Here is a 17855-nt window from a genome sequence, read left to right as displayed (position 1 = left end):
GGTTTCCTCCGGGTGCTCCGGTTTCCTCCCACAGTCCAAAGATGTGCAGGTCAGGTGAATTGGCCATGCTAAATTGCCCGTAGTGTTAAGTAAGGGGTAAATGTAGGGGTATGGGTGGGTTGCGCTTCGGCGGGTCGGTGTGGACTTGTTGGGCTGAAGGGCCTGTTTCCACACTGTAATGTAATCTAATCTAATCTAAAACACACAGGTTATTGAACAATGACCCCATTCTCCATGCTCTCCACTTGTCCCAACCTCCAAAACATAACCTCCACAGTCAAACAGTTCCCTGAAACTCCATCCAAGATCAGATAAAGCAATGATTGCCTTCGAAAGAGGTTAGGTACCAGAGGTTTACCAGCATATATGAAACCTAACCCCAGCAAGTCACTGAGGAAAAATAAAGGTTGAATAAAACCCCAAGATATCTGAAACTCCTGCTCTCTTTGCACTCTCCCTATATTTATATGTACAATAGCTACAGTTAAATGTCTCCAGTCAATAAACGTTTCTAAGGACATCACAAGCACTGCTCCTTCAACAATTTTGACTAGTCCCTTGTAGTTTGGACAATTCACTTCATGACACTATTTAAGAAAGGTGGTAAGGAAAAGCCAGGGACTTATAGACCAGTGAGCCTGACATCGGTGGTGGGCAAGTTGTTGGAGACAATCCTGAGGGATCGGATTTACATGTATTTGAATAGGCAAGGACTGATTAGGGTATAGTCGACATGGCTTTGTGCATGGGAAATCATGTCTCACAAACTTGATTGAGTTTTTTGAAGAAGTAACAAAGAGGACTGATGAGGGCAGAGCAGTGGACATGATCTGTATGGACTTCAGTAAGGTGTTTGACAAGATTCCTCAAGGTAGACTGGTTAGCAAGGTTAGATCACATGGAATAGAGAGAACTAGCCATTTGGATACAGAACTGGCTCGAAGGTAGAAGCTAGAGGGTGGTGGTGGAGGGTTGCCTTTCAAACTGGAGGCCTGTGACCAATGGTGTGCCACAAGGATCAGTGCTGGGTCCACTACTTTTTGTCATTTATATAAATGATTTGGATGTGAACATAGGAGGTATGGCTGGTAAGTTTGCAGATGACACCAAAATTGGAGGTGTAGTGGACAATGAAGAAGATTACTTCAGAGTACAATGGGATATCGATCATATGGGACAATGGGCCGAGGAGTGGCAGATGGAGTTTAATTTAGATAAATGCGAGGTGCTGCATTTTGGAAAGGCAAATCAGAGCAGGACTTATACACTTAATTGTAAGGTCCTGGGGAGTGTTGCTGAACAAAGAGACCTTGGAGTGCAGGTTCATAGCTCCTTGAAAGTGGAGTGGCAGGTAGATAGGATAATGAAGAAGGCATTTGGTATGCTTTCCTTTATTGGTCAGAGTATTGAGTACAGGAGTTGGGAGGTCATGTTGCGGCTGCACAGGACATTGGTTAGGCCACTTTTGGAATATTGGTGCAATTCTGGTCTCCTTCCTATAGGAAGGGTTGTGTAATTTGAAAGGGTTCAGAAAAGATTTACAAGGATGTTGCCAGGGTTGGAGGATTTGAGGTATAGGAAGCGGCTGAATAGGCTGGGGCTGTTTTCCCTGGAGCCTGGAGCTTTAGAGGCTGAGGGGTGACCTTATGGCAGTATATAAAATCATAAAGGGCATGGATAGGGTAAACAGACAAAGTCTTTTCCCTGGGATGGAGGAGTCCGGAACTAGAGGGCAAAGGTTTAGGGTCAGAGGGGAAAGATTTAAAAGGGACCTGAGGGGAAACGTTTTCACACAGAGGGTGATGTGTGTCTGGAATGAGCTGCCAGAGGAAGTGGTGGAGGTGTTACACCCGAAATGTCGACTTCTTCACCACCTGATGCTGCCTGGCTTACTGTGTTCTTCCAGCCTCCTGTCTGTCCACAGAGGAAGTGGTGTAGGTTGGTACAATGATAACATTTAAGATACACCTGGATGGGTATATGAATGGGAAGGGTTTCAACGGATATGGGCCAAGCGATGGCAAATGGGATTTGATTAATGTAGGATATCTGGTTGGCATGTAAGAGTTGGGACAAAGAGTCTGTTTCCATGCTGTACATTTCTGTGACTCTATGACTCTACGTATTTTACAGTGTGCTCCTTACTGTAAGGGGTAATGGCTGTCTTTAAGACGTCTCAGTGAAGCTAATTTCCTGCACCACTATCAACCCATCCCAATGGGTAATGCTGGCTGCAACATGGTTGTATTCAGCATGGTTCCTGCAACTCTGCTTTGCACAGCTGAATTTATAGGCCAAGTTTTTACTTCACTTCCCATCAGTTTTCCTTCATGTGAATCCAAGGAAAGCGATGGGACCAGACGGAGTACCAGGCCGTGCACTCAGAGCATGCTCAGATCAACTGACAGAGGTCTTCTCGGACATCTTCAACCTCTCCCTGCAGCAGGCCACTGTCCCTGCCTGTTTCAAGAGGGTCAACATCATCCCTGTGCCTAAGAAAGCTCATGCAGCTTGTCTGAATGACTACTTTTCAGAGGCCCTAACTTCAGTGGTCATGAAGTGCTTTGAAAGGCTGGTCATGGCATTAATCAATTCCAGCCTCCCCACTACTCTTGACCCACTCCAATTTGCCTATTGGACCAACAGATCCATGTCAGATGCCAAATCAGTTGCTCTTCACTCCTCCCTAGAACATCTTGACACCATGAACAGCTACATAAGAATCCTACTCATTGACTGCAGTTCAGCCTTCAACACTATTATCCCCTTGAGGCTGATTACTAATCTTAGTGATCTCGGACCACGCCCCACTCTCTGTAACTGGATCCTCAGTTTCCTGACCCACAGGCCACAATCAGTGAAGACTGGGCACAATATTTCATCCTCATTAACACTCAACACTAGAGTCCCCCAGGGGTGCGTACTCAGCCCCTTACTGTACTCACTGTATACCCATGACTGCGTCGCCAAATACCAGACTAATGCCATTTACGAATTTGCTGATGACACCACCACCATAGTCGGTTGAATCTCAGATGGCGACGAAACAGACTACAGATGGGAGGTGGAAGACCTGGAAAAATGGTACACTGAGAACAACCTAGCTCTCAATGCCAGAAGAACCAAGGAACTCGTTATTGACTTTCGGTGGGATGTTACTCATGCCCCCTCCCACACATTAACAGCACAGAATGGAACGAGTGGAGTGTCAAGCTCCTGGGTGTGGCCATCCACAACAAACTTTCTTGGACTCTTCATGTGGACAGGAGAAAGTGAGGACTGCAGATGCTGGAGATCAGAGCTGAAAATGTGTTGCTGGAAAAGCGCAGCAGGTCAGGCAGCATCCAAGGAACAGGAGAGGAGTTGAAGAAGGGCTTATGCCCGAAACGTCGATTCGCCTGTTCCTTGGATGCTGCCTGACCTGCTGCGCTTTTCCAGCAACACATTTTCAGCTCTTCATGTGGATACACTGCTTACAAAGGCCCAACAACGTCTCTTCTTCCTCAAACAGCTGAGGACATTTGGCATGGCAGCGAATACCCTTGCCAACTTTTATAGGTGCGCCATCGAGAGCATTCTGTCTGGATGTATCACTACCTGGTATGGCAACTGTACCATTCAAGATCGGAGACTGTTACAGAGAGTGGTGAACTCAGCCCAGACAATCACAAAGGCCAACCTCCCATCTATAGAATCCACCTACCAGGCCCACTGTCAAGGAAAGGCCGCCAGCATTCTCAAAGATCCATCCCACCCTGGCAATGTTTTCCTACAACCTCTACCATCAGGGAGAAGGTACAGAACCCTGAACACATGCACCAGCCAGTTTCAAAACAGTTTCTACCCTATTGTTGTTAGAATACTGAATGGACTCACAAACTCTTAACATTCACCTGTACCTATGTTTTTGTTTTTGCTACTGCTTACCTATTATTTACTATCTATGCTACTTAACTCTGTGATCTGCCTGTATTGCTTGCAAGACAAAGCTTTTCACTGTGCCTTGGTACACGTGACAATAAATTCAATTCAATTCAATTCATTTCTTTAATCTTAACTGATGAGGCTTCTATATTTCTTGGCAACAGTACATTGATTTCTATCCAGTCTTGACTGGATGTTTTTTTCTGTCTACTGACCGACTATAAACAAGTTCTTTCTGAGGATTTTGTGGCTCTTGCACCTTATGCAAAAAGGATGAACCCATTTTGTCAAATAAACATTATTAGATTGAGTCAAATGAGAGCAGCATTTCTCATCACACAGTGAGCCTGCTTTCAGTCGGTCATTTTGTGCTTAATCGTTGAGTGGGTTATGATGTCTTCATTCTGAGGACAGTGATTCCTCCTGCTGCTGTACTGTTCTGTGGGTTGAGTAACACAATTTTCACAAGTGGCCCTTGTGGTAGAGTAGTTAGAGTGGGCACCTCAGGGCTGCTGGATTAGTCAGTGCCCAGGGTAATCTGCTCCTGTCTGTGTTCGCCAGCCCATGATAGTCCATCTCTTAAAATAAATGCTGACAAGCACAGAATTGGAAAACCCCAGGCAGTCCTTGAGAGAAGAGTGGAAGATTTGAGGGTGGGTTTTGGAGTGGGAACGGGGATGCTGCAGAGGAGCGAGATCCAATTACACTTTTTTTTTAAAACATGCATTTATTTAGTCAAGGCAAACGTTCCCTATTTTTAAACTTTACATCACACCAGCTGGACTGAGAGGACTTCAAGGTCAGCATGTGTGAAGTCAATATGCACAGTATAGAGGCTATCCAGCCACAACAGGCTTCTCTGCAGCTGTCAATCTTTACTCAGAATTCGTAGTGAGCATGATCTCGGTTAATCCAGAATCAGCGGCTGCTGCTGACTTGTGAATGCTTCCTGACTCTGCAGATCTTTATGGCTGTTCCTAATGGGTTAGCCCAGACACTGTATGGCAGCAGACTATTTGGTTATGGATAGGATCACACCTGCCCTATCCTTTATTCACCCAGCATCCGCACACGTTCGTTTTCCAGTGGGGATTACAAGAGAAAGAGCTGTTGCTCAATAATTATTTCTTTCCATGAGGGCTAAAGAGGTAATTTATAGCTTCTAACAATTGCCCATGCTGAGAACAGCTCACTCCACACTCTTGATCTGTGTGACTTAGTGCTTTGCTAGGAGGAGCATTTACAAAGCCAGCAAAAAGACAGAGAGAAAGTATTCAGAGCCAGTGGATGTCTTAAAGCACTTTACATCCAATAAAGTACTTGAGAAGTACACTTAAGGTTGCAATGTAGAAAATGCAGAAGCCAAGCTGTGCACAGCAAACTCCCACAAACAGCAATATGATATTGATCAGATCATCATCTATTTTAGTGATGTTGGTTGAGGGACAAATCTTAACCTGGACACAAAGGAAAACTCGTTTGCTCTTTTTAATAATCGTACCCTGGGATCGTTCATGTCCACCAAAGCAAATAGGTGAGACCTTTGTTTAAAATCTTGTCTGAAAGCCTTATACCGTCTAAAGAAAGGCTTACATTTATATTGTGCATTTCATGACCTCAGCATGTTCCAAAGCACTTTATTTATTTAATAGATGTTTCTATTGAAAATTTCCAAAGCACTTTATAGCCAATGAAATAATTTTGAAGTACATACATTATTGCAATGTCACTGCTGCTCCTAGAAATCCAAAATACCTCTTGTTCCAACCAGATCCTGGGCAAGGTTCCCTAATTTGTTCCACTTGCAGACAGAATATCCCAAATTGTTAAACTCTCAGGTGAGAATTCTCTTCTTTTTATTAATTACGTGATTTCTGTCTGCATGATCTTCATTCCATGTACTTTACATCCACTGTTTTGTAAAATAAATGACAAAATTCCTTCTATTCTGTGAAAGAATTTCTTAGGACTATTTTCCCTGTCCTGGATACAGATCAACCTCAATTATTCAAACGAGACGGGCAGGGAGTATTTTGTTCGGATATCTACGAGTTCGGATAACATTTTTTACAGGACCTTGAGATCTTTTTCGCATTATCCGAAATTTGGATAATTGATGTTTGGATAACTGAGGTTGTTCTGTATTCCAATAGAGACGAAAAAAAACTAAAGATGCTGGAATCCAAAGTAGACAGGCAGGAAGCTGGAAGAACACAGCAACTTAGGTGGCACCAGGAGGTGGAGGAGTTGACGTTTTGTGAATAAACCGTTCTCTAGGACTGGCTTGCTGTGTTCTTCCAGCCTCCTGCTGGATATTCTAATGGCCAGATAATCACTGAGCAGTGCAGACTGGAGTTGCGCATCAGGACCCTGCAGAATCCAGACACAGCAGGCATCTTGGGAATTGCCTTGAAATTTAAGGTTCTGATTGGTAATTCTCATGAATCTTTGGGGAGAAAAACCCTTAATGTTAGAAAATTTGGAGCATTCAGCTTCTGCTAATATTACCCACGAAAAATTAGACATTTTAAAACGCTAGTCTAACGCCTGTGCAAATATTAACCAGATCCCCCACCACAACTTTTCTCTCTCTCTCTCTCTCTCACACACACTCACACACTCACACACTCACACACACACTCACACATGACATCTTCCCCCCCAACCTTGCTCACCACCCCTGCCAACTCCAGGCACACATCTCCCCAATGGCTCCAACAACCATGCCCCTCCTGACCCACCATAAGTATATTATCACTTATTTGGCACATTACCCACTTGACACCTTAATCTTTTAGCCAACCACCACCCTAACCCCACACTTACTTTCTACCCTTACCCTTTCACAGCAGCAGTCAAAGGGTCTGGCTATGTTGCTGGACATTTAAAGCTCAGAAATTAGCACGCTGCTGCAGAAAAAAGGGGCATGGGTTGACTTCTCCAGACTATCCTGTTCCGAAAAGCTGCCTGTGTTTCCATTTGGACCACATTAATTACAATGTGAACTATTACAATGCAGGTTACTTCTTTACTAATACAAGAGTAAAAATACTACTGAAACTGAAAATCTGAAATATAAGCAGACAATACTGAAAACAATGGGAATCCAGGTCAGGCAGCATCTGTGGGAAGAGAAACAGTTGCATAGCGTTTCAGGTTAGTGACCTTTGGTTAGAACTCTACCAAGTTTCCATTACGACTGGAAGTCCTAGCTTAGGCAAAGGAGAGCTGCAATGCTGAAGGTCCTGGTCTTCAAGTAAGATTTTCAGGTGAACTTAAAAGATTCCATTAACATCCTTTTGAAAAATGACCAATATTGCCCTAACCAACATGACCTGAATCAGATTTTTTTGTGTATGAGTCTGTCTGTTGCATATTTTGCTTGGCAAACAGAAAGCCATTATTGGTTGAAAAGCTCTTGAAACATTCCAACAACGGAAGAAGGAGCCATGCAAATTAATTGAGGTTTATGAAGTCTGTTTGACCATTTACCATACTGTGGGGAGAAATGAAAGTAGTTTTCTCAATTGAAATACAGGAATTTGCCACATTGATCAGTATACAGAGTACTAAATAACACACAATCGTTACTTCAAACCACAAGTAAGGTACTGCCTGTCTGGACCTCGACAGGGCCAGGGGTCATTTAAAAATTACTGAGACAAGAAATGCAGAAACTTTTCTGTTGGTTTATAAATGTTGAAGATGCTCCTCAAAAAGGCAAACAACTGCTTTAGGCCCTGAGGGCCTATTTTTATTTTTCAACTTTCCAAAGGATGTTTTGTTTTAATAATTCCTGAATAGGGGATCATTGGAAGCTGACAACCAAAAGTTTTATTTATTTCCTTTCAATCTTCTCTCCATTTCTTTCCCTTCTTCTCTTGAAGGCAGTAACTCCTTGCTGGGTGCCAAGCACTTATATAGTGCCTTGTCCAAATACCCAGTCTTCATCTGTGAACTGAGGGGTCAGCAACATGACTCAACTGGGGGAAACCTTGCACTCAAGCCTGATTACTATTTCGTGTTGACCTTTGCATCCATGTGCACTTTCCAACAGAGATCATTGGATGGAAACAGCAGTGGGAAGTTTTGTTGATATTTCCCCTCCTTGGCCCACAATTCAGATGGCAAATGTAGCATTCCAAATGCTGTGTCAGCTGTGATCACCTAACTAGGGCAAGTGTATTAAAGTATCCCTTAATTTCTGCATTGTGTCTGGAGGTGGCCTGAGCTCTTCTAAAGACAAATATCACAAACATTTTGACAACACACTATACTTGCATCTTCTCTCCTTTATTGAGCACCAAGGCTGATTGAGTGGAATATGTGCACCTCCTTATTCCCAATGGATGAAGCCTCATAAGCTTCTCTCTTTCTCTGAACTTGAGTTTGCATTGTGGACCAACTTCAAGTTAATGAGCTCCTGCGGGATGCTGAAATGAATTTGAGCTTAAATGAATGCATTTCCTTGTAAATTCTTTCAGTAACGGGAGGTCAAAGGGCAGATCATTTGTTACAAATCACCCTGACGTGGGTACCCTGAGTTCAGCTTGTCCAGTTTCCTTGCTTTGCCTGCTGGTACTGTCACTGCTGATGAGTCACGTGTCAGGAGGCAGTTTAATATTTATACTCCGTTATTTACTAGAAAGGCAGCACAATGAACTGTTAGACAGCTATGTTGTGCTGAAATAAGACACTCTTGTTACTGTTGCAGCACAAGTCAGAGAGATTCAAATTCAGGAGACTGGGCGGCATTGAGTGTTAGCATGTTCTCCAGTAGCTTCTGGAAGCTGGGTTCTAATGCAGTCCACACTGAATTGGCAAAAGGCTGTTTTCTCTGTAATTGTAGTTCCAGTTCTTGTGAATTTACAATGATGAAAATCTCCCTTCATTATGATCTTGTCAGTAAAGACACACTCTCACTTTAATTCTGCTGCTATCTCAATGAGGAAAAAAGGGGAGAAAATGGAAAGATGGGGAGCTTTATGGAACTCCAAACATTAAATTGGCTGGTGGAGAGATAGCAAAGTTCATACTAATGCAGTAAGGAGTGAACATATGAGTTTATGGAAAATATTACAATTGTATATAATGCTTTACTCTTTATTTAACCCTGTGTTGTAGCTGCCTCAGATAGTTTTAATGGGGACATTGTAGAGGGAGTATTATTCTGTATCTAACCCTGTACTGTCCCTGTCCTGAGAGTGTTTGATGGGGACATTGTAGTGGGAGTTTTACTCTGTATCTGACCCTGTGCTGTCCCTGTCTTGGGAATGTTTGGGGACAGTGCAGAGAGAGCTTTACTCTGTATCTAACCCTGTGCTATCCCTGTCCTGGGAGTGTGCGATTAGGACAGTGCAGAGGGAGTTTTATTCTGTATCTTACATTGTCCCCATCAAACACTCTCAGGACAGGGACAGCACAGGGTTAGATACAGATTAAACCTCTCTCTGCTCTTTTAAACTGAAAGTAATCTGAAAGTAAATCTTCCTTGAAATTGTCCCCATGAAACACTCCCAGGACAGGGACAGCACAATGTTGAGGGAGATTACTTTCAGTTTAAAAGAGATTTAATCTGGATCCAACCCCATGCTGTCCTTGTCCTGGAAGTGTTTGATAGGGATGATGTCAAGAGCATTTTATTTTCAATTTACGTTTAGTTCGACAGAGTAGAATGAGTTTTACTCTGTATTTGACCCTGTATTGTCCCTGAATTTGGAATGTTTCATGGGGACAGTGTTGAGGAAGCTTTACTTTCAGTCTTAAAACAGTAGAGAGAGTTTTACTCTGTAATCCATGCTGTATCTGTCCTGGAAGGCAAAGAGTCATACAACATAGAAAAAGTCTCTTCGGCCCACTATGCATATGCTAACCAACAAACAGCAAAATACACTAATCCCATTTGTCTGCACTTAGTCCACAGTTTACTATGCCCTGGCATTTTAAGTGCTTGTCCAGCTGCTGCTTAAATATTGTGAGAGTACATACCTCCAGCACCCTCTCAAGCAGCACGTTCCATATTTCTATCACTCTCTAGGTGAAACCATTTTCCTCAGATCCCCTCTAAACATTTACTCCTCAGCTTAAATGTATGTCCTTTGGTCTTAGACATAGGGGTAGCATGGTGGCTCAGTGGTCAGCACTGCTGCCTTACAGCACCAGGGACCCAGGTTCAATTCCAGCCTCAGGTGACTATCTGTGCAGAATTTGCACATTCTCCCCATGTTTGCGTGGGTTTGCTCCGGTTTCCTCCCACAATCCAAAGATGTGCAGGTTAGGTGAATTGGCCATGCTAAGTTGCCCATAGTGTTTCAGGGATGTGTAGGTCAGGTGCATTAATCAGGGGTAAATGTAGTGTAGGGGAATGGGTCTATGTGGGTTACTCTTTGGAGGGTTGGTGTGGACTTGTTGGGCCTAATGGCCTATTTCCACAGTGTAGGGATTCTATGATATCTGCCAGGGGAAAAGATTCACACGATTTACCCTGTCCATGCCTCTCAATTTTGTTTTCCTCAATCACCCCCTCAGCCTCCTCTGTTTTCCAGGTAAAACAAGCCCAGTCTATCCAGTCTCTCCTCGAAACTGAGACTTTCCATCCCAGGTAACATCCTGGTGAATGACCTCTATATTTTCTCCAGTGCAATGATGTCCTTCGGATGTGGCGACCAGAACTGCATATGGTATTCCATCTGTAGGCTAACCAATGCTTTATAAAGTTGTAACAAGACTTCCTTGCTCCTATATTCCATACCCTGGCTAATGAAGGCAAGCATCCCATACACGACCTTCACCACTGTGTCAACCTGTGCTGACACCGATCTATGGACTTCTGCACCAAAGTCTCTTTGTTCCTCAGTGCTCCATAGGGATATTCATAGTGTATATTCTTCCCTTATTTAGTGCTCCCAAAATGCATTACCTTGTGCTTGTCAGAGCTAAATTCCATCCGCCATTGCTCTGCCCAATTTACCAGCTGATGATTATCAGATTGTAACCTGAGACTATCCTCTTTACTATCAATAACACCACCAATTTTCATGTCATCTGCAAACCTACTAATCACACCTCCTGCACTCACATCCAAGTTGTTAATGTACATGACAAATAGCAAGGGTCCCAGCACTGATCCCTGTGGTACACCATTGGTCACAGACTTCCAATCACTAAAAAAAACCCTCCTATTTGCAAACCAATTTTGGGTCCAGTTTGCAAACTTATGTTGGATCCTATGGACTCTTACCCTTTGGGCCAGCCTTCCATGTAGGACCTTGTCAAAGGCCTTACTGAATCCATGTAAACCACATCAGTTGTATTACCTCATCAGTATATTTCAATTAAATTAGTCAGACAGGATCTCCCTGTAATAGATTCACATTGAGTATCTTTGCCTTTCCAAGTGTTGATTAATCCTGTCCCTCAAAATTTTTTCCAATAATTTCTCTACCACTGACATCAGGCTAACTGGTGTGTAATTAACTGGCCTATCCTGATGCCCTTCTTGAACAAAGGAATCACATTAACTATTCTCCAATCATCTGTGGTTAGTGAAGTACTAAATAACTCTGTCAAGGCCTCAGCAATCTTCTCCATTGCTTCCCATCTCATCAGGTCCTGGGGATTTATACCTGTTTTCCCATTAAAACTAGAGCCTCACCAGGAGAAGGTGGGTACTGTAGATGCTGGAGGTTAGAGTCAAGATTATAGTGCTGAAAAAGTACAGCAGGTCAGGCAGCATCTGAGGAGCAGGAATGAAGAAGTGCTTTTGCCCGAAACGTCGATTTTCCTGCTCCTCGGATGCTGCCTGACTTGCTGTGCTTTTCCAACACTACTCTAATCTTGGCTCTAGAGCCTCACCATCCCAACTGAAATCCCCAGCTACAATGTCTTTCTCCTTTATGAATATAGATGAGAAATATTCATTTAAGATCTCACCCACATCCTCTGGCTCCACACACAGGTTGCCTGTTTGGTCTTTAACAGGCACCACTCTAAAACACCTTGGGGTTTTTCTTGATCCTATCTGCCAAAGATATTTCATTGCCCCTCTTTGCCTTCCTAATTTTATTTTTTAAGCAACCCCCTACACCCTATACCTTTGAAGGGCCTCCCCTGTTTTTAATCCATTATACCCAACATAAGCTTCCTTTTTCCTTTCTCAACTCTCAGTATCCCCTAAACATCCAGGGCTCCCTGGACTTGCTGCTCTTGCCATTCATTCTTAAAGGAATACGCTAGCCCTGAATTCTTACTATACTATTTTTAAAAGATTCCCACTTTCCAAATGTAGACCTATCTGCAAGTCTACTTTTGCCAGATCCTGTCTAATGATATTGAAATTGGCCTTCCCCCAGTTTAGACACTGCTGCACTAGTGTTGAAAAGGGTGGCGCTGGAAAAGTACAGCAGGAATGTGGGGAGGGGGAAAAGGGGCTGAGTGATAAATATGAGGGTGGGGGTGGGGGAAAGATTGCTGGGAAGGCGATAGGTACAGTAGATGCAGATGGGGGTGATGGTGATAGGTCAGAGGGGAGGGTGGAGTGCATAGGTGGAAAGTAAGATGGACAGGTAGGACAGTTCAAGGGGAACGGTGCCGAGTTGGAGGTGGGATGAGGTGGGGGAAGGGGAGATGAGGAAACTGGTGAAGTTGACATTGATGCCGTGTAGTTCATTTAAGTATTCACACTTCTGCCCTTTGCTTATTGCTTCCCACAATGACTTAAAGTTATGATCATCATCCCCATATGTTTGATGCAACAGTGCAGAGTTCAGCCATTTATGTGGTTAGGCAACACAGTATAAACAAATTGAGGGAAGATCTGAATATTGAAAATGAAATAAAATGTATTTTTATACCTCCAGTTTATACCTCTCTTCTAGAGACACTAATTGCTTCTGGTTATCCTCTACTACCTTGTCTATTCTGTGAATCTAAGACCAACAGACCTAGATTTCTGATTCTTATTATTTTAATGCTGATCAGAAATATTCGTTATACTGAGCAGAATACCTGTGAGGAAGTCATTGCTGAACACCACATTCATCAACCAAAATCCCCACACAGGCATTCTTCAGCAGGCATCATAGAATTATAGATTGGTTAGAGCACAGAAGGAAAAAAATGCCCAGATGATGTGACCATCATATTCAGCAGCTGTTTGACACAAATAATAAGTGTTCATCACAAGTAATAGCTCTCACATTTTGTATTTGTGAAAGAGACTGAATCATGAAATCAACCAGAAACATGATTGTTATTATTTTTGGGACAGTGAACATTTGTGAACATAAACCAAAATTCATTTAAGACCAATATTGTTGCTGAGATTGAATTGAGGTTACTAGTTCTTGAATTGTGAACAAATTGGATTTACATAATGCCTTTAACACAGCTTCATAAGAGTATCATCATTAAAACTTTGCAACATCGAGCTATATAAGGAGATATTAGGATAAGTCAGCAAAAGATTGATTAAGGAGGTAGGTTTTAAGAAGCATCTTAGAAGAAAAGAGAAGTCTAAGTTAGGGAGAACAGCTCTCCTAGCCCCATTCTCCTGCCTTTTCCCTGTAATCATGTAAATGTTTTCTCTTCAGATAATTATCCAACACGCTGTTGAAAGTTATGATTGAAACAGCCTCCATTGTGCACTCAAGGTGGTCCTAACCACTTGCTATGTAAAGGCATTCTTCCTCATGTCATTCACCTTAATTCAATACCTTTTTATTCTCTTGATTCTTTCGTCAGTGGACAGTGGTCAGAAATGGGACCCTGTCTGATTTCTCAGCCCCAATTCTCGCCTCCAAATTCTGAACTGAGGCCAGTTCTGTCATTCCCCTGTTGTCCTCTGTGAGATCAAATAAGTCAACACAGGCCAGGACTGAAGCAAAAGTTCCTCTTATCCCAGCTTCACTCTGGGGAGTGTATTGCAAATTCAGCCATTGGGGCACTGATTTCTTCCTCATTAAATTATGTTATTGTCTAATGATTACACCCCTTATACTGACTTAATTTTGCTTTCTATTCCACCCACCCTTCCCTCACTCACAGTCGATCCGGGAGGTGACTGGATACGTTCTAGTGGCTCTCAATCAGTTTGAGTATCTTCCTTTAGAAAACCTACGAATTATACGTGGCACAAAGCTGTATGATGACAAGTATGCACTCTCGGTCATTCTCAATTATCGGAAGGATGGAGTTCATGGGTTGAAACAGCTTGGATTTAAACAGCTAACAGGTAGGATTGTTGAAATGCTGGGTGAATGGAGAAGCTGTTGGGAGGATCAGTGCAATACAAAGAGGGCAAGGCATAGATTCCCTTTTACCAATGTCGATTCAGCACTTGACTAAGCTCCTAACCGTGGATTTCCAATGACTGTGGGCACCTTTGCAGACATTGTGACTTTTTCTCCTATTCTGAAAGGAGTGCTCAGGTCAAGTCCCATAGACAACTGTACCTGACCAATGAGAACATATATATTGAGTGTTGACAAGCTGTTTAACCATCAAGGTGAAAGGTTCCGACCTGAGACATCAACTCCTCTCCTCCTATGATGCTGCTTGACCTGCTATGCTTTTTCAAGTTCCACACTTTATTGACTCTGACTTTCCAGCATCTGCAGTTCTCACTATCGTTTAGTTGGAAGAAAGCCTACTAAGAACAAGCTGCCCAGTTAAACCTTCTTATTTCTGAAAAGAAAACCTTCTATTAAGTTCAAGTGAAATCTATTTGTTCTTTTGAAAAAGTGATTGAAGGAACATCTCCAGTTTGTGTTTCCTGAGCAAGCTTATCTGTAAGACTTATGCATGGAGTCAGAGGACATAGGGGAAGTGCTAAATGAATATTTTTTGTCAATAGTCTTTTTCTAGTGTGACTATGTTGGTTGAGGAGAATACTGAGATTCAGGCTACTAGACTAGATGGAATTGAGGTTCACAAGGAGGAGGTGTTAGCAATTCTGGAAAGTGTAAAAATAGATAAGGGCTGGATTCCTGGGATTCTCTGGGAAGCCAGGGAGGAGATTGCCGAGCCTTTGGCATTGATCTTTATGTTGTCATTGTCGATAGGAATAGTGCCAGAAGACTTGAGGATAGCAAATGTTGTTCCTTTGTTCAAGAAGGGGAATAGACCAGTGAGCCTTATTTCGCTTGCGGGTAAAGTGTTGGAAAAGATTATAAGAGATAGGATTTATAATCATCTAGAATGGAATAAGCTGATTAGGAATAGTCAACACGGTTTTGTGAAGGGTAGGTCGTGCCTCACAAACCTCATTGAGTTCTTTGAGAAGGTGACCAACCAGGTGGATGAGGGCAAAGTGGTTGATGTGGTGTGTATGGATTTCAGTAAGGCATTTGATAAGATTCCCCACAGTAGGCTATTGCACAAACTATGGAGGCATGGGATTGAGGGTGATGTAACGGTTTGGATCATAAATTAGCTAAGCTGAAAGAAGTGGTTAATGGTGGTTAATGGAAAATGTTCATCCTGGAGTTCAGTTACTAGTGGTGTACTGCAAGGATCTGTTTTGGGTCCACTGCTGTTTATCATTTTTATAAACGACCTGGATGAGGGCATAGAAGGATGGGTTAGTAAATTTGCGGATGACACTAAGATCAGTGGAATTGTGGATAGTGCAGAAGGATGTTGTAGGTTACAGAGGGACATGGATAAGCTGCAGAGCTGGGCTGAGAGGTGGCAAATGGATTTTAATGTGGAAAAGTGTGAGGTGATTCACTTTTGGAAGGAGGAACAAAAATGCAGAGTACTGGGCTTAATGATAAGATTCTTGGTAGTGTAGATGAGCAGAGAGATCTTAGTGTCCATGTACATAGATCGCTGAAAGTTGCTACTCAGGTTGATAGGGTTGTTAAGAAGGCATATGGTGTGTTAGTTTTTATTAGTAGAGGGATTGAGCTTCAGAACCATGAGGTCATGCTGCAGCTGTACAAAACTCTGGTGTGGCTGCACTTGGAATATTGCATACAGTTCTGGTCACCGCATTATAGGAAGCATGTGGAATCTTTGGAAAGGATTCAGAGGAGATTTACTAGGGTGTTGCCTGGTAAGGAGGGAAGGTCTTACGAGGAAAGGCTGAGGGACTTGAGGCTGTTTTCATTGGAGAGAAGAAGGTTGAGAGGTGACTTAATTGAGACATATAAGATAATGGGAGGGTTAGATATGGTGGACAGTGAGAGCCTTTTTTCCTTACATGGTGATGGCTAACACAAGGGGGCATAGCTTTAAATTGAGGGGTGATAGATATAGGACAGATGTCAGAGGTAGTTTTTTTATTTGGAGTAGTAGGGGGATGGAATGCACTGCCTGCAATAGTAGTAGACTCGCCAACTTTAAGGGCACTTAAATGGTCATTGGACAAACATATGGATGAAAATGGAATAGTGTAGCTAGAAGGGTTTCAGATTGGTTTCACAAGTCGGTGCAACATCGAGGGCCAAAGGGCCTGTACTGCGCTGGAATGTTCTATGTTCTAAGACTTCAAAAACAACCATACATGATTAGTGACTGACCACATGTGCGAGAACATTTGAGCAATAGACACTCCAATATTCTATCTTTTGTTCTTTTGCCTTTAAACATTATCTATTTAATAAAGTGATTTTTTTCCAGAAAGCTAATCTCTGCAGAGCAACCTTTTATTTTTCTCTTCTCCTTGAGGGTCTGCATGTTTACACGTGTGTTTTGGGGATATTTAGAGGAAGAAGAATTTCGGTTTCTATCTTACTGACTGTATGTTAACTAGTTATTGCATCTTTTTGAATCAGTTTTGCTTTAATAATAAACCAATAATTGTTTTGATTTTAAAAAATCAGGTTGACTGATCTTGTCACTTTAAAAACTCAATATAGGTAAGGCATTTAATTGGTCATCTTGGTAATTGGAGAAAAGTATTTTTATTTATGCTTTGTGACTGGTGAAATAATGGAGCTCGAGCAACAATGCACTCCTCCAGCCCTGGTCGTAACGAAGGAAGTTGATTAAATTAAGAAGGAGGCATTGTTTCAGATCTGAAGGCTTGCAAATTAAGCAGGTGGAAAAGAAGACTGTCTGTCTGTTTTGTACCGACAATCTCTTGGTGTTTCCCTCCAGCTCATTCGAATTCTCTGTTAAATCCATGGGTTTGGATGATACTTGACGGGTGTAATTAAAAGATTTATTTGTTGTGACTTTTGCAATGAGTCAGTGAGAAAAGCACAGTTTCTGTCAAACCAGATTTTCAGCCGGGGAACAGGATTGGAGCCAAATTTCAGAAAGCAAAGCAGCAAAAAGGATATGCATGGTGAAATTTAGCCAGCAGAAAGCCACCCTGCAGCTTTTCTGCTATGCATCATACTCACCCATCCTGCTTCTTCTCTTGAAGAGTTTGTTTCACACTGCCTATACAGGTGCCAAGAACCCCTCTAATATGTCATCCAGCTTTCTCAAGATGGAACTCAGACAGTCAGTGTGAGTGGACTGTTTGACTAGGACACATCAAAGTTGAGTCTGATTCTATTCCCATCTGATACTACATAAAACGCATTTTACAGTTGAAATGTGCTGAACTACAAGAACCCTGACTGGTTTTCCTCTTCTTAGCTAGAGGCTAATTGCTCTGCCCCAGTTAGGACCCAGAATTACATTTTGCATTCTGAGAACAACCTAGCTCTCAATGTCAACAAAACCAAGGAATTCATTATTGACTTTCAGTGGGATGTTACTCATGCCCCCCTACACATTAACAGCACAGAGATGGAACGAATGGAGAATGTCAAGCTCCTGGGAGTGGTCATCCACAACAAGCTTTCTTGGACTCTTCATGTGGACGCACTGCTTACAAAGGCCCAACAACGTCTCTTCTTCCTCAGGCAGCTCAGGAAATTTGGCATGACGACGAATACCCTTCCCAACTTCTATAGGTGCACTACCGAGAGCATTCT

The 17855-nt window shown here is 42.6% G+C and overlaps 1 protein-coding gene across 2 annotated transcripts in view; it reads left to right on the top strand.

Annotated features, from left to right (window-relative positions):
* LOC122543329 (receptor tyrosine-protein kinase erbB-4-like) overlaps positions 1-17855 on the top strand; it is an 82448-nt gene that overhangs the window by 1352 nt on the left and 63241 nt on the right. For both annotated transcript variants that reach the window (XM_043681857.1, XM_043681858.1), the window contains exon 2: positions 13969-14155. In XM_043681857.1, the coding sequence (XP_043537792.1) occupies positions 13969-14155 (187 nt within the window). The remainder of the gene's footprint in view (positions 1-13968; positions 14156-17855) is intronic.

The sequence above is a fragment of the Chiloscyllium plagiosum genome, chromosome 43, assembly GCF_004010195.1.
Source record: "Chiloscyllium plagiosum isolate BGI_BamShark_2017 chromosome 43, ASM401019v2, whole genome shotgun sequence".
Taxonomy (NCBI): Eukaryota; Metazoa; Chordata; class Chondrichthyes; order Orectolobiformes; family Hemiscylliidae; genus Chiloscyllium; species Chiloscyllium plagiosum.
The sequence above is the reverse complement of the archived record's forward strand: the minus strand, read 5'-3'. Positions and strand labels throughout refer to the sequence as shown.